We start from the raw sequence: 26,609 nt of genomic DNA, 5'->3' as shown, positions 1-26,609 counted from the left end.
TAGGACCATGCCTCGGGACTACCTGGCATGATGACTCCTTGCTGTCCCCAGTCCACCTGGCCATGCTGCTGCTCCAGTTTCAACTGTTCTGCCTGCGGCTACGGAACCCTGACCTGTTCACCGGACGTGCTTGTTGCACCCTCGACAACTACTATGATTATTATTATTTGACCATGCTGGTCATTTATGAACATTCTAACATCTTGACCATGTTCTGTTATAATATCCACCCGTCACAGCCAGAAGAGGACTGGCCACCCCTCATAGCCTGGTTCCTCTCTAGGTTTCTTCCTAGTTTTTTGGCCTTTCTAGGGAGTTTTTCCTAGGGAGTTTTTCCTAGCCACCGTGCTTCTTTCACATGCATTGCTTGCTGTTTGGGGTTTTAGGCTGGGTTTCTGTACAGCACTTTGAGATTTCAGCTGATATACGAAGGGCTATATAAATAAATACATTTTATTTGATTTTTTGATTTTGAGATGAGTAATGCCAGATATGTAAACATTAAAGTGGCCAGTGATTCATCGTCTATGTCTATAGGCAGCAGTCTCTAATGTGCTAGTGATGGCTGTTTAGCAGTCTGATGGCCTTGATAGAAGCTGTTTTTCAGTCTCTCGGTCCCAGCTTTGATGCAACTGTACTGACCTCGCCTTCTGGATGGTAGCGGGGTGATCAGGCAGTGGCTCGGGTGGTTGATGTCCTTTTTGGCCTTCCTGTGACGTCGAGTGCTGTGGGTGTCCTGGAGGGCCGGTAGTTTTCCCCCGGTAATGCGTTGGGCAGACCACACCAACCTCTGGAGAGCCTTGTGGTTGCAGGCGGTGCAGCCCGACAGGATGCTTTCAATTGTGCATCTGTAAAAATTTGTGAGGGTTTTAGGTGACAGGCCAAATGTCCTTAAACCTCCTGAGGTTTAAGAGGCTCTGTTGTGCCTTCTTCACCACACTGTCTGTGTGGGTGGTCCATTTCAGTTTGTCAGTGATGTGTACGCCAAGGACCTTGAAGCTTTCCACCTTCTCCACTGTGGTCCCGTCAATGTCGATGGGGGGGTGCACCCTCTGCTGTTTCCTGAAGGCCACGCTCATCTCCTTTGTTCTGTTGACCTTGAATGAGAGCCCTCACGTCCTCCCGGTAGGCTGTCTTGTCATTGTTGGTAATCAAGCCTACTACTGTTGTGTCATCTGCAAACTTGATGATTGACTTGAAGGAGTGCTTGGGCACGCAGTCATGGGGAGTACAGGAGGGGGCTGAGCACACACCCTTGTGGGGCCCGAGTGTTGAGGATCAGCGGAGTGGAGGTAATGTTTCCTACCTTCACCACCTGGGGGTGGCCCATCAGGAAGTCCAGGACCCAGTTACACAGGGCGGGGTTCAGACCAAGGGCCTCTAATGAGGAGCTTGGAGGGTACTATGGTGTTGAATGCTGAGCTATAGTCAATAAAACAACATTCTTACATAGGTATTCCTCTTGTCCAGATGGGATAGGGCAGTGTGCAGAGTGATGGCGATTGCATTGTCTGTGGATCTATTGGGGCGGTAAGCAAATTGAAGTAGGTCAAGGGTGGCAGGTAAGGTAGAGGTGATATGATCCTTAACTAGTCTCTCAAAGCACTTCATGATGACAGAAGTGAGTGCTACGGGGCTAGTCATTAAGTTCAGTTACCTTTGCCCTCTTGGGTACAGGAACAATGGTGGCCATCTTGAAGCATGTGGGGACAGTAGACTGCGATAGGGAGAGATTGAATATGCCCGTGGCTGGTTTTCCTTTTGTAGTCCGTGATTGTCTGTAGTCCCTGCCACATACGTCTCGTGTCTGAGCCGTTGAATTGCCACTCCACTTTCTCTCTATACTGACGTTTAGCTTGTTTAATTGCCTTGCGGAGTGAATACCTACTGTTATTATTCTGCCATATTACAAACTGAAGCAGGAAGTACCAGTGACTCGCTCAATAAGGAAGTGGTCAGATGATGCGGATGCTACAGGACTGTTTTGCTAGCACAGACTGGAATATGTTCCGGGATTCATCCAATGGCATTGAGGAGATTACCACCTCGGTCACCGGCTTCATTAATAATTGTGTCGACAATGTTGTCCCCACAGTGACCGTACGTACATATCCCAACCAAAAGCCATGGATTACAGGCAACATCTACACTGAGCAAAAAGGCTAGAGCTGCTGCTTTCATTGAGCGGGACACTAATCCGGACGCTTATAAGAAATCCTGCTATGCCATCAAACAAAGCTTCAATACAGGACTAAGATTGAATCCTACTACACCGGCTCGGACGCTCGTAAGATGTGGCAGGGCTTGCAAAAAATTACAGACTACAAAGGGAAACCCAGCCGCAAGCTACCCACAAGCTCCCCAGTGACAAACCTACCATACCAGCTAAATGCCTTAGATGCTCGCTTCGAGGAAAGCAACACTGAAGCACGCACGAGAGCACCAGCTGTTCCGGATGACTCTGATCACGCTCTCCATAGCAGATGTGAGCAATACCTTTAAACAGGTCAATGTTCACAAGACCGCAGGGCCAGACAGATTACTAGGACGTGTAAGTGTCAAGTGTCTTCACTGACATTTTCAACCTCTCCCTGACAGAGTCTGTAATACCTACTGTACATGTTTCAAGCAGACCACCATAGTCCCTATGCCCAAGAAGGCGAAGATAACCTGCCTAAATGACTACCGCCCAGTAGCACTCACGTCGGTAGCCATGAAGTGTTCTGAAAGGCTGGTCATGGCTCACAACACCACCATCCCGGAAACCCTAGACCCACTCCAATTCGCATACCGCCCCAACAGATCCACAGATGACGCAATCTCAATTGCACCCCACACTGCCCTTTCCCACCTGGACAAAAGGAACACCTATGTGAAAATGCTGTTCATTGACTACAGCTCAGCATTCAACACCAGTGCCCATAATGCTCATCACTAAGCTAAGAACCCTCGGACTAAACACCTTCCTCTGCAACTGGATCCTGAACTTCCTGACAGGACGCCCCCAGGTGGTAAGGGTAGGCAACAACACATCTACCACGCAGATTCAACCCGGGGGCCCCTCAGGGGTGCGTGCTTAGTCCCCTCCTGTACTCCCACGACTGCGTGGTCAAGCACGACTCCAACACCATCATTAAGTTTGCTGACGACACAGCGGTGGTAGGCCTGATCAGTGTGGTGCCAGAACAACAACCTCTCCCTCAACGTGAGCAAGACAAAGATGCTGATCGTGGACTACAGGAAAAGGAGGGCGCCGAACACGCCCCCATTCACATCGACAGGGCTATTGTGGAGCGGGTTGAGAGCTTCAAGTTCCTTGTTGTTCACATCACCAACGAACTCTTGGTCCAAACACACCAAGACAGTCGTGAAGAGGGCACGACAACACCTTTCCCCCTCAGGAGACTGAAAAGATTTGGCATGGGTCCACAGATCCTCAAAAAGTTTTACAGCTGCACTATTGAGAGCATCCTGATCGGTTGCATCACTGCTTGGTACGGCAACTGCTCGGCATCTGACCGTAAGGTGCTACAGAGTATAATGCGTACGACCCAGTAAATCACTGGGGCCAAGCTTCCTGCTATCCAGGACCTATATACTAGGCGGTGTCAGAGGAAGGCCCAAAAAATTGTCAAAGACTCCAGTCACCCAAGTCAGACTTATCTCTACTACCGCATGGCAAGCTGTATTGGAGCGCCAAGTCTAGTTCCAAAAGGCTCCTTAATAGCTTCTACCCCAAACCATAAGACTCCTGAACAATTAATCAAATGCCCCCCTGTTTTTACACTGCTGCTACTCACCGTTTATTATCTATGCATAGTCACTTCACCCCTACCTACATGTACAAATTACTTCGACTAACTTGTACCCCCGCACATTGACTCGGTACCGGTACCCCCGTATATAGGCTCGTTATTGTGTTACTTTATATAATTTTTTTTACTTTAGTTTATTTAGTAAATATTTTCTGAACTATATTTATTGAACTGCATTGTCGGTTAAGGGCTTGTAAGTAAGCATTTCACAGTAAGGTCTACACCGGTTGTATTCGGCACATATGACAATTTGATTTGATAATTACTCAGGTGCACCTTGTGCTGGGGACAATAAAAGGCCACTAAAATCTGCAGTTGACACACAACACAATGCCACAGATGTCATCAAGTTGAGGGAGAATGCAATTGGCATGCTGAATACAGCAACGTCCACCAGAGTTGAATGTTCATTTCTCTACCATAATCGCCTCCAAAGTCATTTTTGAGATTTTGGCAGCATGTCCAACCGGACACAAAACCGCAGGCCACATGTATGGCGTCACGCGGGTGGGACGTTTTGCTGATGTCAATGTTGTGAACAGAATGCCTCATGGTGGCCGTGGGGTTATGGTATGGGCAGGCATAAGCTACAGACAACGAACTCAATTGCATTTTATCAAAATTTGGCAATTTGAATGCAGAAAAATACAGTGACCCGATTCTGAGGCCCGTTGTGAGGCTCATTTACAGATGCATATCTGTATTCCCAGTCATGTGAAAGCCATAGATTAGGGCCTAATGAATTTATTTAAATTGACTGATTTCCCCATATGTAACTCAGTACAATCAATGAAATATTAAAACCCCTTGGTGTATTCTAAAATGTATTTAATAAATGCTCCTCAATCTACACACAATACCCCATAATGACAAAATGAACAGGTTTTTAGAATTTTTTGAAAATGAAAAAAAAAAAAAAATATTCACATGTATTCAGACTGTTTGCTGTTTCTCAAAATTTAGCTCAGGTGCATCCTGTTTCCATTGACCATCCTTGATGTTTTTACAACTTGATTGGAGTCCACCTGTGGTAAGTTCAATTAATTGGACATAATTGGAAAGGCTGTCTATATAAGGTCCCACAATTGGCAGTGCATCTCAGAGCAAAAACCAAGCCATGAGGTCGAAGGAATTTTCCATAGAGTGCCGAGACAGGACTGTGTCGAGGCACAGATCTAGGGAAGGGTACCAAAAAAATGCATGCAGCATTGAAGGTCCCCAAGAACACAGTGGCTTCCATCATTCTTAAATGAAAGAAGTTTGGAACCACCAAAACTCTTCCTAGAGCTAGCCGCCCGGACAAACTGAGCAATCGGGGAGAATCTCAGGGAATCTCAGGGAGGTGACCAAGAACCCAATGGTCACTCTGATAGAGCTCCAGAGTTCCTCTGTGAAGATGGAAGAACCTTCCAGAAGGACAACCATCTCTGCAGCACTCCACTAATTATGCCTATATGTGGCCAGACGGAAGCCAATCCTCAATAAAAAGCCATGACAGCCCGCTTAGGTGCCTTTTGGCAAACTCCAAAGGACTCTCAGACTATGAGAAACAAGATTCTCTGGTCTGATGAAACCAAGATTGAACTCTTTGGCCTGAATGCCAAGCGTCAGGTCTGGAGGAAACATGGCACCATCTCTGCTCCAAAGCGCTCAGGATCTCAGGTTGGGGCGAAGGTTCACCTTCCAACAGGACAACGACCCTAAGCACACAGCCAAGACAACACAGGAGTGGCTTCGGGACTTGAACCTGATCTAACATCTCTGGAGAGACCTGAAAAAAGCTGTGCAGCAATGCTCTCCATTGAACCTGACAGAGCTTGAGAGGATCTGCAGAGAAGAATGGAAGAAACTCCCCAAATACAGGTGCGCCAAGCTTGTAGCGTAATACCCAAGAAGGCTCGAGGCTGTAATCGCTGCCAAAGGTGCTTCAACAATATACTGAGTAAAGTCTCTGAATATTTTTTTTTTACACATTTGCAAAAATTTCTAAAGACCTATTTTTGCTTTGTCATTATGGGGTATTGTGTTTAGATTGAAGGGAAAAAAACAATTGAATCAATTTTAGAATGAGGCTATAACGTAACAAAATTTTGAAAAAGTGAAGGGGTCTGAATACTTTCAGAATGCACTGTACATCGGCAGGTAGCCGATATACAGTGGGGCGGCAGGTAGCCTAGTGGTTAGAGCGTTGGACTTGTAACCAAAAGGTTGCAAGATCGAATCCCCGAGCTGACAAGGTAAAAATCTGTCGTTCTGCCCCTGAACAAGGCAGTTAACCCACTGTTCCTAGGCCATCATTGAAAATAAGAATTTGTTCTTAACTGATTCGCCTAGTTAAATAAAGGTAAAAAATATCAGAACAAGTGGCAGGGTTGCTGTTAATGCTTTTACACTGGTGAGTTCCAACTTCCCAGGGATACTTTATATCACCTCTGCAAATAACAAAGTTGCCAATGAAGTACTATATACTGTACCTACGTCATTTGTTTTGGGGAAGATTCTTGAAACATTCCAAAGAATATACCATCCCGTCATACTGTCAGTTTCCATGATCTGTTTTTCAAAATGTATGCATTTCATTCTCTTTTTTTTCCCCTTACTCTGTCTCCTAGCACACTCTTGGCATCTTAAGAGGGCGGTATTTGGCATGTGTTGGCCGGGACTCACTAAGCCAGGAGGACAGACACTTGATGACGAGAGTGGTAGAGGAGGAACTGATGAGAATGCAGGTAAAGACGTTTGTGAGTAGATATGATTTTGTCAATCAATATATCTCCCTCAGACCTGGATCAAATGGGTAAGTACTTGAATTGCACTCAATTTAGTTTGCCCAGTACAATGGAGCCAAACCCTCAACCTATATCATGCAGACTGCAAGTACTTTAACCTGTAGGCTATGTCTGTATGTATTTGTAAATAAAGATTGACATGTATTTGACCCAGAGCTGCTCTCCTACAATCCTTCACAGTTTGATGCCCCATAACTTTTGATAAAATACTTCCTTTCTCTATTGAGTACACACATCTGAAGTGATTAGGTGAAAAGGCGATTACCTTCTTAAATAAACTAAACAAAAATATAAAATGGAACATGTCAAGTGTTGGTTTCATGAGCTGATATAAGATACCAGACATTTTCCAGACGCACAAAAAGCTTATTTCTCTCAAATTTTGTGCACAAATTTGTTTACATTCCTGTAGTGAGCATTCCTCCTTTGCCAAGATAATCCATCCACCTGACAGGTGTGGCATATCAAGAAACTTATTAAACGGCATAGTCATTACGCAGGTGCACCTTGTGCTGGGGACAATAAAAGGGCACTAAAATGTGCAGTTCTCTCACACAACACAATGCCACAGATGTCTCAAGTTTTGAGGGAGCGTACAATTGGTGTGCTGACTGCAGGAATGTTCACCAGAGCTTTTGCCAGATAATTTAATATTAATTTCTCTTCCATAAGCTGCCGAAAGTCGTTTTTGGAGAACTTGGCAGTACGTCCAACCGGCCTCACAACCATGCAGTTTGTTGTTGTAACCGACTTTAGTGGGCAAATGCTCACCTTCGATGGCCATTTGCACGCTGGAGAAGTGTGCTCTTCACGGATGAATTACCGGTTTCGACTGTACCGCGCAGATGGCAGACAGCGTTTTATAGCATTGTTTGGGCGAGCGGTTTGCTGATGTCAACGTTGTGAACCGAGTGCTCCATGGTGGCAGTGGGGTTATGGTGTGGGCAGACAAACTATGGACAATGAACAGAATTTGATTTTATTGATGGCAATCTTAATGCACTATCGTGCCATTAATCTGCCTCCATCACTTTGTTTCAGCACAATAATACACGGCCCCATGTCGCAAGGATCTCTACACAATTCCTGGACGCTGAAAATGTCCCAGTTCTTCCATGGCCTGCATACTCAGATATGTCACCCATTGAGTATGTTTGGGATGCTCTGGATTGACGTGTGCAACAGCTTGACGAATCTTTATTCGGGTTCAAGTCCGGGCTCTGGCTGTGACACTCAAGGACATTCAGAGACTTGTCCCGAAGCCACTCCTGTGTTATCTTGGCTGTGTGCTTAGGGTCGTTGTCCTGTTGGAAGGTGAACCTTCACCCCAATCTGAGATCCTGCGAGCTTTGGAGCAGATTTTCATCAAGGATCTCTTTGTACTTCGCTCCATTAATCTTTCCCTCGATCCTGACCCTGCCGCTGAAAAACATCCCCACAGCATGATGCTGCAACCACTGTAGTCACTGTAGTATTCACTGTGGTATTGGCCAGGTGATGAGGGGTGCCTGGTTTCCTCCAGACGTGACGCTTGACATTCAGGCCAAAGAGTTAAATCTTGGTTTCATCAGACCAGAGAATCTTGGTAACCTCCCTGACCAGGCCCGTCTCCCCCGATTGCTGAGTTTGGCAAGGCAGCCAGCTCTGGGACGAGTCTTGGTGGTTCCAAACTTCTCCCATTTAAGAATGGAGGAGGCTGTGTTCTTGGGGACCTTCAATGCTGCAAAAATGTTTTGGTACCCTTCCCAAGATCTGTGCCTCAACACAATCCTGTCTCGGAGCTCTACGGACAATTCCTTCAACCTCATGGCTTGGGTTTTGCTCTGACATGCACTGTCACCGGTGGGACCTTTATATAGACAGGTGTGTACATTTCCAAATCATGTCCAATTAATTGAATTTACCACAGGTGGATGCCAATCAAGTTGTAAAAACAATAAGGATGATCAATGGAAACAGGATGCACTGGAGCTCAAGTTAGACTATTAGCATAGGGTCTGAATATTTATGTAAATAAGGTGTTTTTTTATTTTTAGTAAATTAGCAAACAACTTAAACCTGTTTTCGCTTTTTCATTATGGGGTATAGTGTTTAGATTGAAGAAAATGTATTTAATCCATTTCAGAATAAGGCTATAAAGTTAACAAAATATGGAAAAAGTCAAAGGGTCTGAATATTTTCCGAATGCACTGTAGAAACAAACTAGATTGATTGTTGTATTGCGCGCGCCAGTCTGATGGTAGCTCTGCCAGCCTATGAACCCAGTAGGTCGATAGGACAATAACTTCCATCTGTTCTAATTATTAGCTTTGTTTGAACAGGGCAAAAACTTTTTCTGTACTTTTTACCTCTTTTCTCCCCAATTTCGTGATATCCAATTGGTAGTTAGTCTTGTCTCATCGCTGCAACTCCCATACAGACTCAGGAGATGCGAAGGTCTGTAGCCATGCGTCCTCCGAAACATGAACCTGCCATGCCGCACTACTTCTTGACACACTGCTCACTTAACAACTGGCGACCGTGTCAGCGTGCACACGCCCGGCCCGCCACAAGGAGTCGCAAGAGCGCGATGGAACAAGGACATCCCAGCCGGCCAAACCCTCCTCTAACCCGGGCGACGCTGGGCCAAATTGTGCACCACCTGATGGGTGGCCTGGCTGCGACACAGCCTGGGATCGAACCCGGGTCTTAGGCCTCTGCGCCACTTGGGAGGCCCACCATTCATTTTTCCCATAGGGGATTTTAGAAACACTTAAATAAAAGCTGTTGTTTCGTGTAGGCTTACCCTGGCGTGACATTTTGATAATTTTGTAATTCTCTCTAGGACAATTTCACTTATCAATATATTCACCTGTATTTACCCCCCCCAATAAAAAAAAAAAGCTAATTAGGTGCTAATCTGGCTATCATAAACAACTACAAATGCCATGATGATCTGGACGAGACTGCCGAATCAAGCAAAAGGAAAAATCTCTGGAATAACTATCTAATGTTAGCTAAATTTAGCAATGAATAAATTGTCTAAATGTCTTTAAATTGACACAATACCTGTTAGCAAAGGTGTCAGCTGGAGATGACGTGCAGGAGCTTGCAGGAATTTGTGGTCTTGCATGATGTCTACTTTAGAGCCAAAAAGATTGATAAAAGTCACCTTATCCGAGAGAGATTTACATGGTTATCAAAATGTCACACCAGGGTAAGCCTACACAAAACACAGCCCTTATTTTAAGTGTTTGTAAAATTCCCTATAGGAAAAATTAAATAGTGGAAAAACAATTGGAACCTTTTCCCTGTTTGACCGCTAGGTTTTAAAGGTATTATGACACATCCACCTTGGGTCTCTATTTCGGCCAGCACTGGCAGGTCAAACTAACAACTAAAAGCCAATTTATGGAGGGTGTGACGCAATTGCGGAGCCTCCAGAGGTCAAAATGAGCTCCGTACCGCATCACCATGTGCCTCCCACATTTTGTAACAATGCGGAGGCCTCCATATAGCTCCGCATTGACATGATTGGTTCACAGTTGGTGGGGGCAGGAGGTGCTGTATAAACAAACTCACTTCCTTGACAACATCCTAGCAGAGATGGATGGAAAGGTATGGGGGTTACGAGTTGAGGAGGATGGGATGGAGTGGAAAAATGGTGGAGGTATAGTAAGAGCAAAGGTTAAGAAGAAGAAGCCTGAGGAGCCTTTGCAGGTCTTGTCAGAGGAGAGTAGTGATGAGGGAGATTTGGGTCCGAATGTTGTACTTAGAGTTCAAGGTGTTGGTGAAATTGAAGGGTTGGCGCCCCCCCTCTTGGGTTGTGCCATGGCGGAGATCTTTGTGGGCTATACTCGGCCTTGTCTTAGGACGGTAAGTTGGTGGTTGGAGACATCCCTCTAGTGGTGTGGGGGCTGTGCTTTGGCAAAGTGGGTGGGGTTATATCCTGCCTGTTTGGCCCTGTCCGGGGGTATCATCGGATGGGGCCACAGTGTCTTCTGATCCCTCCTGTCTCAGCCTCCAGTATTTATGCTGCAGTAGTTTATGTGTCGGGAGGCTAGGGTCAGTCTGTTACATCTGGAGTGTTTCTCTTGTCTTATCCGGTGTCCTGTGTGAATTTAAATATGCTCTCTCTAATTCTCTCTTTCTTTCTTTCTTTCTCTCGGAGGACCTGAGCCCTAGGACCATGCCTCAGGACTACCTGGCATGATGACTCCTTGCTGTCCCCAGTCCACCTGGCCATGCTGCTGCTCCAGTATGATTATTATTTATTATTATTTGACCATGCTGGTCATTTATGAACATTTTAACATCTTGACCATGTTCTGTTATAATATCCACCCGGCACAGCCAGAAGAGGACTGGCCACCCCTCGTAGCCTGGTTCCTCTCTAGGTTTCTTCCTAGGTTTTTGGCCTTTCTAGGGAGTTTTTCCTAGGAAGTTTTTCCTAGCCACCGTGCTTCTTTCACATGCATTGCTTGCTGTTTGGGGTTTTAGGCTGGGTTTCTGTACAGATTTACATTTACATTTACATTTAAGTCATTTAGCAGACGCTCTTATCCAGAGCGACTTACAAATTGGTGCATTCACCTTATGATGTCCAGTGGAACAACCACTTTACAATAGTGCATCTAAATCTTTTAAGGGGGGGGGGGGGGGTTAGAAGGATTACTTTATCCTATCCCAGGTATTCCTTAAAGAGGTGGGGTTTCAGGTGTCTCCGGAAGGTGGTGATTGACTCCGCTGTCCTGGCGTCGTGAGGGAGCTTGTTCCACCATTGGGGTGCCAGAGCAGCGAAAAGTTTGGACTGGGCTGAGCGGGAACCGTGCTTCCTCAGAGGTAGGGGGGCCAGCAGGCCAGAGGTGGATGAACGCAGTGCCCTTGTTTGGGTGTAGGGCCTGATCAGAGCCTGAAGGTATGGAGGTGCCGTTCCCCTCACAGCTCCGTAGGCAAGCACCATGGTCTTGTAGCGGATGCGAGCTTCAACTGGAAGCCAGTGGAGAGAGCGGAGCACTTTGATATATCAGCTGATGTACGAAGGGCTATATAAATACATTTGATTTGATTTAAGGATCAAGGTGGAGTCACGTTGGTGAGTCCGATTGCGTTGGCTAGGGATTTGGAGAGTAAAGTAGGAGAGGTTGTGTCTGCTAAAGTTCTTTGTGATGGAAGTTTGGTGGTAGTGTATTTCAATGTCAAGCAGTATGAGAAGGCGCTCAAACACAAGCAGGTATGTAAACGTGTGGTTGATAGTAGCCTGCCGGATCAAACAGGACAGAAGTGGGTGAAGGGAGTTATTACAGGAGTTCCAGAAATGGTTAACATGGAAGAAATAAAGGACCACTTGGAAGGGAGGCTCTCTTATTGAGGCAAAGTGCCTCCAGATGACACGAGATGGGAAGAAGGTGGATAGCTTGTCAGTGCTACTAAACTTTGAGGATATGGTATTGCCAGGAAAAGTTAGGATTGGGTATATGAGTTATTATGTGTGAGCATCTGTTCCAAAACCATTGCGTTGCTATAAATGTCAAAGGTTTGGGCATGTGGCGGCAGTGGGTAAAGGCTAAAGGAGATGTGCAAAGTGGGGGGAGAACATGCATATGGGGAATGTGGAGATGGGGTCCAGTTAAAGGGCTGTAACTGTGGGGGCACCCATAGTGTAGCGTATGGGAGTTGTTCAGTGATGAAAAGACAGGTGGAAGTGCAGCAGGTGAGGAGTGAGCGTAACATCTTGTATGCAGAAGCAGTGAAGTTAGTTCACACAGAAACAAGCGGGGCACCTAGAAGAGCCAGTATTCCAGGGCAGATTGAGATGCAGGTTGGGTGTGATGAAGGTAGCAGAATGGGGGAGAACAAGAATGGTAGGAGACATGAGGAAGGTTGTTACATCTGTGACAACAGTAACCAATTGCACAGACAAATGACAATCTAAGAAGATAAAGATCATAGTGGAGCAGAGACTGAGGTATCTTGGGATCACAGGACTGACATGGGAATATGTACAGGATGACCTCAATAAGATTGAGAATCAGTCCAGCCAGGAATCATGTATTGGTTCATTTGCATTATGGTGTTAATCCTACAATGGAATGCCAGAAGTTTGATGGCTAATAGGCAAACAGTTTGAGTCCGTAGAGATAGGGTGGCAAGGGGAGGAGAGTGTGCTACCTTTGTAAAGCGGGGGATCCCATATAGGTGTGTGGGAGAGGAACAGGAGTATGTAGTGGTAGAGGTGTGGTTTGGAGTAGAAAATACGGTAATGGTGAACTTTTACAACCTGTGTAAGAGACTGGAGTTGCTGGCCCTTGGGAATGTAGAAGGTTAAGAAAGGAGATGGGTAATGTGGTGTGGGGATTTCAATGCTCATGGTACGCTCTGGGGAGGGTTACGGACTGATGTAAACAGATAAGTGTTGGAGGAACTAGTGGATGAGAAAGGACTTGTGAGTCTTAATGACAGTCGGGGAACCAGGATTGACCCAGTAACTGGAAATGAATCTGCTCTAGATCTTAATTTGATATCAAAATCAATGGCAGGCAGATGTAGTTGGGAGGTTTGAGGAATCTACAGTGGGTAGTGATCACTATCCTATCATGAGTACTGTAGGATTGAGGGAGGAAGAATAAGTAGGACATTTATATTTGGCAAAGCAGAGTGGGGTCAGATTCAGGAGTTGAGTGAACAGGAGCTGTCTGTTCAGATATAGAAACAGTCAATTAGGGAATAAGAGGAACAATAGAGGAGGAGAAAGATTAACGCAGTCCCCTGGTGAAGTGAAAAGTGTAGAGAAGCAGTGAAAAGTAGGAACAGTGCTTTCAGAATGTTGAAAAGGTCCCATAATTACCAGCACCTGATGCAGTATAAACAAGCACAAGCAGTAGTAAGTAGGATCATTAGGACAGCTAAGAGGGAGTATTGGCGCCGGTTTTGTGGAAACATAGGCAGGACCACTCCTGTGGGAGAGATATGGGGGATGATTAAGAAGAGGATGAACGGATCTCCCTCCCTTCTGCAGAGGCCGTATCGCCGTAAGTGCTGCACGGCCAGTACATACGTCTGAATGACCATGCATCGCCTTTTATGAACGAGTCATTATGAAAAATAAACTAATCATGACTTTTCAGTCTAAAAAGAGTCGTTCAAAAATAACGACTCGTTCGCCAACTGCATCACTAAACGAAGAGTTTATGGGTATTGTAATCGAGGCAGTCGGTAATTAATGAGCATTTTAAGTGCAAATTTAGATGGTTAGGGACAGCTCGAGATTTAACAATGCTCCTAAGAAGGTTCTAATTATGAACTTAGGTTTTGGGAAACCGGGCCCTGGGCGTTAGAAAGGCGTCATGGCAAAAGGCGTCACACATGCAAGCCAACAACCACGCACAAGCGGTTATGGTATGTCAAAACTTTGCCAGAAGCTAGCAGGAATGTATATGCATGATTTGACTTTGTCTAAAGAAACTGCAAAGGGAGTTCACCTCAGGTCAGGACAATCACGGAGTTGTCCAGAAACGAACCTCCGAATCTGAGTTTCTTCCGCTGACACCATTTGTTAGCTAGATAATGTTGCTGCTTGCTTTCCCCCTGTTATGTATGGTACGACGTGCTGTACGTCACACCGTACGTTGTTATGGTTTACGACAGTGTGCTGCTTTACGGATGAATGGGTTGTCAGGATGAGTGGCACATGTCATTAAACGACAGAGTGATGTACAATGTGAAACCGTGCGGACGTGCGTTCTTCTACAGCTAGGCTAGATATAACATTGGCGACGAAGATGGCTGAATTCAGTTTACCACCGCCGGCACCATTCCTCGCCGTGCCTGGCGAACCTCCAGTCCCGTGGAATAACTGGCTTGATAGCTTTAACACTTATATCGAAGCTATGGACTTTTCTACAATCTCCGACAAGAGGAGGACAGCACTGCTCCGTCACTGCCTCGGTACAGAGGGACAAAGGATTTTCAGAGTGCTTGGATCGGCTCCTACATTCACTGCTGCAGTCAGCCTCCTACGGAACCCCTTCGCCGGGAAAGAGCGAGTGCTCCTCCGACGCTACCGGCTACGGAAGAGACACCAACGGCCGGGTGAGTCCATTCAAAGCTACGTGGCTAATCTGAGGGACTTGGCTAGCTCTTGTAACTATGGGACACTTCAGGACGAGATCATCAGGGATCAGTTGATAGAGGGGACGTTATGTGAAAAGACAAGGGAGAAACTGCTTTTGGAATCGGATAATTTACAACTAGATGGAGCTATTAAAATAGCACTCCAGGTTGAAGCGGCGTTGGAATGCTCTACTATGCTAACAGACAGATCTGCAGCATACACTCGGCCCCCAGCCATTCTCACACAGCAGCTTCAGCCCGAGCAGGCGCACTACAACGATCACACGCTGTGCATGGCCTCCCACGTTGATAGCTGCATGGACACAGACACCGGCATGCCCGTGCAGCAGGCACACAGACAAACGAACAGAAGTAGCTGTGGCAACTGCGGGGCCAGCTCTCACAATTCAAGGGCTTCAAACTGCCCAGCCTGTGGGAAAATATGCAAGAACTGTTCAAAATACAATCACTTTGCAAAAGTGTGTCGTTCTGCCCCAGTTACTAGCTCCACCCAGCACAGGCCCTTAGTTTCATCTCACTCTCAACATGAACGCACGGAAATTCAAACTGTCTCCACCAACCATGTGTCATTCAGGACATGCACTGTGCAGCTGGGTGAGGTGGGTTTGCCTTTGCTGCTGGATACTGGCGCTGCGGTGTCATTGCTCAACCTTGCCACTTACTACAAATTTTTCAGTCACTTACCACTCCAACAGCCCTCCACTGCCCTGTGTGGGTACGGTAGATCCAAGAGACATTGTAGGCACCCTCCAGGTCCCAGTACACTACGGCACCAAGCATCTGCCATCATTCACATTTCATGTTGCAAAGCGGGGTGCCAACCTCTTGGGCCTCGACCTCTTCACAGGCTTGGGATTCACGCTGAGAGATGACAGTGGGTCAGCTATCCACCAGGTTACCTGCACATGGCAACAGAACTGGCCAACTCTGAGGGACTGGGCTGCCTCACATCCTTTACTCACAGGCCCCTAGTGAATCCGGAAGTGACCCCAGTCATGCAGCCCCTGCGGCGCATTCCCTTTGCACTGCGTGATGACGTCACAAAAGATCTCCAGGCACAGTTGGATGCAGGCATCATTGAGCCAGTCAACGCTGCCCCCTGGATTTCAAACTTAGTCATTGCAACCAAAAAGTCAGGTGGAATCCGGACCTGCGTGGATCTTCGTGCTGTGAACAAGGCCGTTGTCCCGGATAAGTACCCCTTGCCTACAGCTGAGGAGCTGACCGCACAATTCCATGGCTCCACGATCTTCACGAAGCTTGACCTTCGTCAGGGTTATCTTCAGGTACCCCTCCATGCAGCTAGCAGAGATCTCACTACCTTTGTCACACATGCTGGCGTGTTCAGATATACACGCATGCCTTTTGGACTTAACTCCGCACCCAGCTGCTTCCAGAAGGTGATGAGCACCATCCTCGCTGGAATACCTGGGGTGGCGGTCTATCTGGATGACATCGTGGTCCACGGTCCTGACCTCCACATCCATGATTATCGACTCCACAGAGTATTCAGCGCTCTACGGCAGAACAACCTGACCCTTAACGGTGGAAAGTGCACCTTTGCAGCTCCAGCCGTCGAGTTTGTGGGGTTCCGCCTGTCGGCCAAAGGCATTGCCCCACTCATGTCGAACATTGAAGCCATCCACAGGATCCCGGAACCGACCTCAGCCTCTCAGGTGGCATCATTCTTGGGCATGACAGCTTACTACCTCCGGTTTCTGCCCCACTACTCCCAGACCACAGCGCCCCTTCGCCAGCTCCTCAAGAAGGATGAGCCATGGGCCTGGACGGCAGCCTGCTCAGACGCGGTCCGCTCACTGAAGAGCCAGCTCACCACAGCCCCAGTCTTGGCTCACTTTGACCCCGTCTGCCCCACCATTGTCACATGTGACGCCTCAGCTGGAGCACTAGGAGCTGTCCTCTCACAGCTGCAGAATGGCATTGAGAGGCCCGTCGCCTTCGCCTCAAGGGCCCTGAGCCCCACAGAACAACGGTACTCTGTGGGCGAACGAGAAGCACTGGCCTGTGTCTGGGCGTGCGAAAAGTGGCACCTCTACCTCTATGGCCGTCTGTTCACGCTCCGAACCGACCACCAGTCCCTCACAACGCTACTGTCGGCATCAGGAACTGGCCACAAGCCACTTCGGCTGCACAGATGGGCCGACCGCCTCAGACAGTACGACTATCAGCTGAAGTTCACTCCAGGGAGGGATAACGTGGTGGCAGACCTCCTCTCACGCTCCTTTGACGCTCCTACTCCGGCCGTCTTGCCAGACGACAACGAAACAGAGCTCGTACAAATGCTTTACGCTCCTCTTCAGTCAGTCGTCTCACTGGAGGAGCTGAAGCAAGCATCGGAACAGGATCCCACACTGTCTACCCTGCGCACCTAAATACGCACTGGATGGCCAGCACAGAGCTGGCGACTTTCGCCAGGGTGAAGCACGAACTGTCTTGCTGGGAAGAAGTCTGTGTCTCTCGAGGGTTTTGCACTGTGGTCCCAGGTGGTCTGCGTGCGCGTGTTCTATCCATGGCGCACGAGGGGCACTTGGGCATAGTGAAGGTCAAACAGCGATGTCGAGACCTTGTGTGGTGGCCAGGCATCGACCACGACATTGAAGCCCTGGTCAGGGATTGTGCTGCATGCCTCCTCAGTGGGAAAACAGGACAGTCCGCCCCACCCCCCCCTGCAGCCTCTCGCATGGCCGTCCCGCCCCTGGGAGCACATCCAACTGGACATCTGTGGCGAGATCCATGGTCACGCAGTCCCTCACCATCAGCGCTTCCTGGTGGTGGTGTATGACCTCCACTCTAAGTGGCCAGAAGTAGTTCCTGTCGGAACTGTCACAGCACAGGCCATCGTGGACATCCTAGACAGCCTGTTCACAAGGTGGGGCCTACCCCTCACCCTTACCACGGACAATGGGCCCCAGCTAATCTCTGCTGAGTTCTCCTCATATCTCAGCAACAAGGGAATCAAACACATCCGCACGGCCTACTACAACCCACAAGCTAACAGAGGGGTGGAACGCTTCAACCAAACGCTGAAGAACGGCATCAGAGCGCACCTGGTCCAGGGGTGCACGTTCCAAACTGCTTTGAATCAAACGCTAATGCACTACAGAGCAAGCAAACACACAACACAGGCCTCCCCGGCATCCCTCATGCTAGGTCGTGAGATGGAACTGCCACTGGACAGACTCAGAACACAGAGAGTTGCAGAACCGGCAACTAGGTGCACCCAAGAAAAACAGGCAGTGACCAGGCACCAAAGAGAAATGAAACAGCGTTTTGACAAGGCACACAGGGTGAAGAAGTTGATCATCCAAGTGTCTGACTGGTTCCGAGCCCGATGACCTCAGCGGTGCAACAAAATGGCCTCATTCTGGTCGGAACCCCTGCAGGTCAGTCGACAACTGGGGCCCGCCACATTCATGTTGAGCAATGGATCACGCTGGCACACCAGCCGCCTCAGGAAAGTCCCTGCTCCTCAAGGAATACGAATGCACACAGAACAGACATGCAGGCCAGAGACGCCACCGGATGGACCTCCCCCACCACTACCACCCGAGCCCCAGCCTCTGTGGGCTCCCCAAGGGCCAGAGCCACAAGCGGTGGCGGTTGAAGAAAGGCCTATGTGGGCACGAACTCGCCCTGCTCATCTGGGGGACTACTTAACCTCTTTTCATTCTTAGGCTCCGATAGGTGTCTTAGTCAACCTCCAGGTTAATGGACTGAACTGGTTAGTTTGGAGAGTCATTCTGTTTAAAGGTTAATGTTTTATTTCTTACAGGTATCACTCTAGGTTCTTGCCCTATGGACATTTTATATATGGTACCAGTCCCTGGTTTTGGAAAGGGGGGGGAAATGTTATGTATGGTACGACGTGCTGTACGTCATACCGTATGTTGTTATGGTTTACGACAGTGTGCTGCTTTACGGATGAATGGGTTGTCAGGATGAGTGGCACATGTCATTAAACGACAGAGTGATGTACAATGTGAAACCGTGCGGACGTGCGTTCTTCTACAGCTAGGCTAGATATAACACCCCCCTCCTTCAGATTTCTTTCCCTCCAGGATTTCACAAGATTTTTTTTCTGCGGCCAAAAATGCTTAATTTTTGCAGCAGCTTTCTGAAATTATGCAACTTTTTTTTCACGTTAATTTCAGAAAGTAATAAGTCATGTGCTCAGTTTTAGGACGATTTTAAAGCAGAATACATAATACAAAAACAATTAAACTTCTAAAGTGGTCAATTAGTTTATTTTCCTGAATAAACAGCTGTCATAATCCACACACCTCTCTCCGTCAGGCTTGGGGGCTTGCTATCAATACGAGATGCATCTCCCACTCTCTCTCAAAAAAGATTCAAAGCTGATCATTAGCTTTCAATTTGAGGATCGATATTTCTTTCGCATAAATTGTCTTAAATACTTTTTCTGAAAGGGTCGTAAGGGAGATAAAGAACGAAACGTAGAACGCGTTGTTGATATGTACTTTTAAAACAGTATTGCCCCAAAAAATCCAGAAAGATTGTGCTTTTGTGATCGTATGACGTTTTAGTTTAAAGCGGACAAATTGCACTCAGTGCTTTGAGCAGCGCTCTCAATAGAGACTGGGGAGAGCAGAGTGCCAGCCACCCTACTAAAGCCAAGGTTAGCGGAGTCAGTTTGAGTAGAACGCCACTCACCTTGATTCTTTCAACGCTTGCCAGTCTTGCTTGCTACCACTTCAGTCATTTTTGGCACGACATTGCGTAATGACGCAACTAGTTACGTGTTACTTGCTATGTTTGTGTCATGTGAGTTTTAAGACAACTGGGAACTCGCAAAAAAAGGACAAATCATGACCTCAGTGATTTTTTTTTTATTTTTTTTTTTTTTTTTCAGGGTGGCGCTCTGTAATTCCGATGCTTTTCTTCTTTTGGAACTTATGAGTGTAATGTTTACTGTTCATTTTTGATTGTCAAAGCAAGTGAAACAAACAATGTTAACATGTGTTTCCCATGCCAATAAAGCCCCTTGAATTGAATTGACCATAAAGATTTTTCCCGAGTTCTCAGTTGTCTTGAATGCACTGAAGTTGAAGTCTTTCTTTTACTCCTGCTATGTTTGGTTCATCATTAGTTAACACAGCCACAAGTATGGCTAAACCCTGCCTCTCTACATTTTTTTCTTAAAATTTGATTTTAAACTTAACCAGTGCATGATTTAGGCAGGAGCTCATAGGAGCAGAGTACCAGCACCACAACATTTATACTGCTTTAGCTTCTGTTCCTATTATAGAATCTTAGCAAAAGTATTGTGGAGCCCCTTCACCTAAACACTACCGTCACCCAAAATGAGTACCTGCAACAATTTCAGTCGAAGTCAAGCATTGACCTAAAATGTACACACTGCTAACCTTAAATACCAAAACACTAGCCAATTATGACTTTGTTATCTAGTATAAGGGGCATCTCAATAGTATTATTATTATTTTACAAGGCAAGTCAGTTAATGACGACTTACCGGGGAACAGTGGGAACAGGCAGAATGACAGATTTTTACCTTGTCAGCTAGCGGATTCGATCCAGCAAACTTTTGGTTACTAGCCCAACACTTTCCAATTTATTTTCCATTAATGCAGGTGAATGACAAAGGCCACATTATACCTGGGGAGGCTGGTAGCCAGGTGGGCTACCAGCCGCCCCAAGTATAACGTGGACTTTGTCATTCACCTGCATTAATGGAAAAGAAATTGGAAAGGTAAAAACAAATTCATCGATCCATTTGAAAAGATTAAGAGGACAAGAAGAGTGGGTTTTTCCACCCAATCCTACACACAACACCAAGATGCAGGTTTTAGACTTTTATTGAATGTTGATGGTCCATAAAATATCTAAAACCCCAGACAGTTACAATATCAAAGTACATTTGATGAAAAAAAATATGGTTTGCGCATCTTGGCAGACATTATGGGACGGTTTTCTAGATTAAAAAACATTCTTTGCAAATGCATTTTATTCCAGGACTGCCCCAAGCATTTTTTTTATAGGATTAGGATGTGAGATTTACATGCCAGATGACATGCTTCTATGGGTTAACAAGTGTCCAATAATAACCATTGGGACATAAAAACACTTCCCAGGTTCAGATCACTTCCTACATTTCACATGTAAAAAAAAAATGTCCCCCCTTTTTTTTGGATCATAGACTTATCATAGACATGATTTTTAGAGAGCCAAGTAAAGCCTGATTTCACCACCAGACCTGTTTCAATTAGGCACGGTAGCATCATGGACAAAAATATAAAAAAATAGTTTCGCAAGTCAATGTATCAACATGAACTCACATGGCTGTTAAACGTGACATTGCCTCAACATATTGGATGAGCATGGCATCAAGTGTCAGTTCAGAAAGTGATCAGTGCGTAAACTGGTCAAAACAAATCAGATCAGCACCTCGACACTCACAATCCCCACCAACATCTATACAGAATAAATAAATCATTTATTTAAAGTTATAAGGGACAAATGAACATTCTAAAATAAAAATAAAATTGAGACAAACATACAACAGTCATCAATTCAAAAGGAATAAACATCCAGCAGGTGCTCAGCAGTCACACTTCCTCTAATCTACGACCAACACCCCATTCCACCCTCCCTGTTCCCTTTTAGTGCAGAGTTAAAGTACCTTAGTTGAACCAGCAAACTCCTCCATCTTCCAGTCACATTACCACCATCCAAACCGGGTCGGGAGATAGCCCCAACTAGCCCTTAGGTATTTGCAGACCTATGCTGTGGTCCATTTCTCTTTACCCTTCTCCCCAAAGTGTGCATGTTAATTAGTGTAATAGTCCCACCTTTGGGTTAAGGGTTGTTTTCCCGATCGGGCACAAAAAATAATAATCTCAGTCTTTGGTAATAAGAATCTCGAAGTCCCACACCTCCTTCCTTATATAAGAACCTATCCTACCCCATCCCTACTAAACATCCACCCTAACCTCCAGGCAAACACCCCGCTGCCAAACAACATGTATCTTTACCCTGCTGCTAACTCCCTCTCTTCATCCTCTCCTTAACCCCACAGTTCCTAATTTTTTCTCAGTCCTTATACACAGTCTGTTGGCCGTGTCCTCTCTCGTCATGCATGATGTGCCTCCTCACGTGAATCCTCCTCACCCTTCGGTCCCCTGCACTGGCCCCCTCCTCCTCCGATTGGCTGGCCATCAGCGAAGATGACTCCAAAAGGGCCACGCCTCCCGGGCCAGAACCACGCCCATTCTCATAGATGAGGATGTTGAGCGTCTCCTCAAAGATGCGGGCTTCAGGAAACTCCACCTGACAGGGAGTAGGAAGAGCAGGACACAGGGAGGGAAAGAAGGGGTAGCATACCATTGTAGAATTCTGTATTTAAGTGCCTTTGGAAAAGTGTTCAAACATTTTGTTACATTACAGCCTTATTCTAAAATGGATTAAATTGTTAAACCTCAATCTACACACAATACCCCATAATGACAAAGCAAAAACAGGTTGACATTTTTGCTAATTTATAAAAAATAAAACTGAAGTAATACATTTACATAAGTATTCAGACCCTTTACTCAGTACAATCTTGAAGCACTTTTGGCAGCAATTACAGCATCAAGTCTTCTTGGGTATGACGCTACAAGCTTGGCACACCTGTATTTGGGGAGTTTCTCCCATTCTTCTCTGCAGATCCTCTCAAGCTCTGTCAGGTTGGATGGGGAGCGTTGCTGCACAGCTATTTTCAGGTCTCTCCAGAGATGTTCGATCAGGTTCAAGTCCGGGCTCTGGCTGGGCCACTCAAGGACATTCAGGGACTTGTCCCGAAGCCACTCCTGCATTGTCTTGGCTCCGTGCTTAAGGTCATTGGCCTGTTGGAAGGTGAACCTTTGCCCCAGTCTGAGGTCCTGAGCGCTCTGGAGCAGGTTTTCATCAAGGATCTCTCTATACTTTGCTTCGTTCATCTTTGCCTCGAGCCTGACTAGTCTCCCAGTCCCTGCCACTGAAAAACATCCCCACAGTATGATGCTGCCACCACCATGCTTTACCGTAGGAATGGTGCCAGGTTTCCTCTAGACGTGACATTTGGCATTCAGGCCAAAGAGTTAAATCTTGGTTTCATAAGACCAGAGAATCTTGTTTCTCATGGTCTGAGAGTCTTTAGGTGTCTTTTGGCAAACTCCAAGCAGGCTGTCATGTGCCTTTTACTGAGGAGTGGCTTCAGTCTGGCCACTCTACCATAAATCCCTGCTTGGTGGAGTGCGGCAGAGATGATTGTCCTTTTGGAAGCTTCTCCCATCTCCACAGAGGAACTCTAGAGCTCTGTCAGAATGACCATCGGGTTCTTGGTCACCTCCCTGACCAAGGCCCTTCTCCCCCGATTGCTCAGTTTGGCCGGTCGGCTAGCTCTAGGAAGAGTCTTGGTGGTTCCAAACTTCTTCCATTTAAGAATGATGGAGGCCACTTGTGTTCTTGGGGACCTTCAATGCTGCAGAAATTGTATGGTACCCATCCCCAGATCTCTGCCTTGACACAATGCTGTCTCGGAGCTCTACGGACAATTCCTGCGACCTCATGACTTGGTTTTTGCTCTGACATGCACTGTAAACTATAGGACCTTATATAGACAGGTGTGTGCCTTTCCAAATCATATCCAATCAATTGAATTTACCACAGGTAGACTCCAATGAAGTTTTAGAAACATCTCAAGGATGATCAATGGAAACAGGATGCACCTGAGCTCAATTTCAAATCTCATAGCAAACGGTCTTAATATTTATGTAAAAGAGGCATCTGTTTTTAATTCAACATGTTTTCGCTTTGTCATTATGGGGTATTGTGTGTATATCCATTTTGGAATAAGGCTGTAACGTAACAAAATGTGACTCCCCACCTGGATTCGGTCTTATGTAGCGAAACTTGAATTTCTGTTTGACATCAAATAAAAGTAGCGACTCAGAGCTACAAAATGGTATATCATACATGGCATTTTTGAGGAACAATGGTAAAGTAATTCTACTTTGAAAGTTGATACACTTGTAAACTCACTTTTGAGAAAAGAGCCTTTGAATATTTTGGTACCTACTAGAGCTCTCCTTTGTCTACACCCATTCAGCATTGTTTACACCCTCTTAAGCCAGCCCCACCCATCTCTTTAAGGATTCACATGAGGTCATGTGCTAAAGACTAAAGGTGGTAGTAGCCGAAAATAAGAAAATCCATGTGAACAGAGTGTCCAGATATAAAATATTTTTATTAGACGACACTTACCCAGATACACTTGTCTAAACTGATGGGTCATGTGAAAGAAATGCTATAACCCCCAGCCACAACCAGTGGTGGAAAAAGTACTAAATTGTCATACTTGAGTAAAAGTATAAATCATTTCAAATTCCTTATTAAACCAGACGGAACAATTGTATTTAAAAAAAATTATATGTATTGACGGATAGCCAGGGGCACAATGTACTTAAGTATCAAAAGTAAAAATAAGCCATTTCAACTTCCTTATATTAAGCAAACCAGAGTGCACAATTTTCTTATTTTTTATTGATGGATAGCCAGCACTCAGACATCATTTACAAACAAATCATTTGTGTTTAGTGAGTCTGCCCGATCAGAGGCAGTGTGGATGACCAGGGATGTTCTCTTGAGAAGTGTTTGAATTGGACAATTTTCCTGTCAAAATGTAACGAGTACTTTTGGGTGTCAAAGAAAATGTATGAGTAAAAAGTACATTATTTTCTTTACGACTGTAGTGAAATAAAAGTTGCCAAAAATATAAATAATGTACAGATACCACAAAAAACAACTTAAGTAAAAAATACTTTAAAGTACTAAAGTACTTTACACCACTGCCCAAATGCCTTCACACCAGTAAATTAGCTTACTTTAAATACTGTTACACATGCACTTATCACATAGTATTCCATACATAAGTTAAGGCCATGCAACCTGAGTTGAAACCTGAGTGAGGTGCACATGTACAGTACCTAAACAGATGCATGCGCCATATATTTAAGTGGTGGACACTTGATACGTTCACATGATATTGTTGTGGTATGTCACAAAATCATGTTACGACCACACATATCAATATTAATTTTATATATTATATATATATATATCTTATATCAATCATATCAAGTGGATAGTCTCTACAGAAGGTGTAAACACTACAGCCAAATGGTTACTTTCATAGTAGCAATATGAGAAATAAATAGTGTCAATATAAATAAAATATACAGTATGTAAAAGAACAATATCAATAACGACAGTGATAGACGAGTTAGTTATATGCATTCAATCAGGGGAAAAGTGGCTGAGCAGCAGGATAAAAAAAAAAGCAGCAACGTATGGCACGGGCTAGGAGAGAGTCATGTGAATAGAGGCACTTTTAGATAGTGCTGATGACTGGTCCATCCAATCCACGCATGAACAAGGACATCTATATTTGGATAACCTGTTTCTGTCCTGCCCTTGGTGCAAGGCATGTGATGTCCATAGCCTCTTCGTCGCAAAACTCTGATCTTGTCAAAAAGATAGTTCGTCTAGCTGTGTCCAGTCCAGGTGGTGCTTTTACAGGCAGACCATCTATGGGAGGAAGGATGTCAGTGTTGCGCAGCAGCTGAAACCTTGTCCCGACAGTCCGAGCACTCCTTGGTGACAACACTAGCCTCCAGAGCATCGAAGCTGTAAAACAGTGAATAACAAAAAATCAGAAGACATTACAACCCTGCACAGCATCAATTCACCCCCCAAGTTTAGATAAGAATAACCTCAAGATTTTTTTTTACCTGAAGTGCTGGAACTGCTTGATCTATGGCAGCGGCCTGAAGTACGGAGTCAGGTGTTGTTGTCAGCCATAGCTTTCCACCAGCACCGTACCATCCTCCAGTCCAACCAGCTGTGGGATGTTGACCCCTGTCACAATTCTGTCCTTCACAACACCAGCAATGTCAGACAAAGTGTTCACTCTGGTCTTTCTGAAGCGCTGCTTGATGAGGCCAAAGCACCAGTCAGGGGCAAACTTGGTGTGGCCTGTGGTCAGGAAGTGAAGGTCCAGATTGTGGTGGAGCTTGTGCATGGTCCATCAGGCAAAATACTAGAGCACAAACTTGTTCTGGCCACTGCAGTTATAACAATTCAGGTCCACACGTGTTTTCCCAACTCCATAACTGAAGAAATGGTGCATGTAGTTTATTTGTATTTATTATGGATCCCCATTAGCTGCTGCCAAAGCAGAAAGCAGCAGCTACTCTTCCTGGGGTCTAGCAAAATTAAGGCAGTTGCAACAATTTTAAAACATTACAATACATTCACAGATTTCACAACACACTGTGTGCCCTCAGGTCCCTACTTCACCACTACCACATATCTACAGTACTAAATCCATGTGTATGTATAGTGCGTATGCATGTGTCTGTGCCCAATGTGTGTTGCTTCAGAGTCCCCGCTGTTCCATAAGGTGTTTTTTTTTTTTTTTTTAAATGATCTGTTTTTTTAAATGATATTTTACTACTTGCGTCAGTTACTTGATGTGGAATAGAGTTCCATGTAGTCATGGCTCTATGTAGTACTGTGTGCCTCCCATAGTCTGTTCTGGACTTGGGGACTGTGAAGAGACCTCTTGTGGGGTATGCATGGGTGTCCAAGCTGTGTGCCAGTAGTTTAGACAGACAGCTCGGTGCATTCAACATGTTAATACCTATCAAATAAAAGTAGATGAAGTCAATCTCTCCTCCACTTTCAGCCAGGAGGGATTGACATGCATATTATTAATATTATCGCTCTGTGTACATCCAAGGGCCAGCCGTGCTGCCCTGCTCTGAGCCAATTGCAATTTCCCTAAGTCCTTTTTGTGGCACCTGATCACACGAGT

General features: G+C 45.8%; 1 protein-coding gene across 2 annotated transcripts in view; it reads right to left on the bottom strand.

Moving 5' to 3' along the window:
• Nucleotides 1-20,555: 20,555 nt before the first annotated feature.
• Nucleotides 20,556-26,609, bottom strand: part of LOC115192103 (BTB/POZ domain-containing adapter for CUL3-mediated RhoA degradation protein 1-like) — a 64,835-nt gene continuing 58,781 nt past the window's right edge. For both annotated transcript variants that reach the window (XM_029750237.1, XM_029750236.1), the window contains exon 7: nt 20,556-22,042. In XM_029750237.1, coding sequence (XP_029606097.1) covers nt 21,806-22,042 — 237 coding nt within the window. In that variant the 3' untranslated portion in view covers nt 20,556-21,805. The remainder of the gene's footprint in view (nt 22,043-26,609) is intronic.

Source organism: Salmo trutta, chromosome 4 (assembly GCF_901001165.1).
Source record: "Salmo trutta chromosome 4, fSalTru1.1, whole genome shotgun sequence".
In the NCBI taxonomy this organism is placed as follows: Eukaryota; Metazoa; Chordata; class Actinopteri; order Salmoniformes; family Salmonidae; genus Salmo; species Salmo trutta.
The sequence above is the reverse complement of the archived record's forward strand: the minus strand, read 5'-3'. Positions and strand labels throughout refer to the sequence as shown.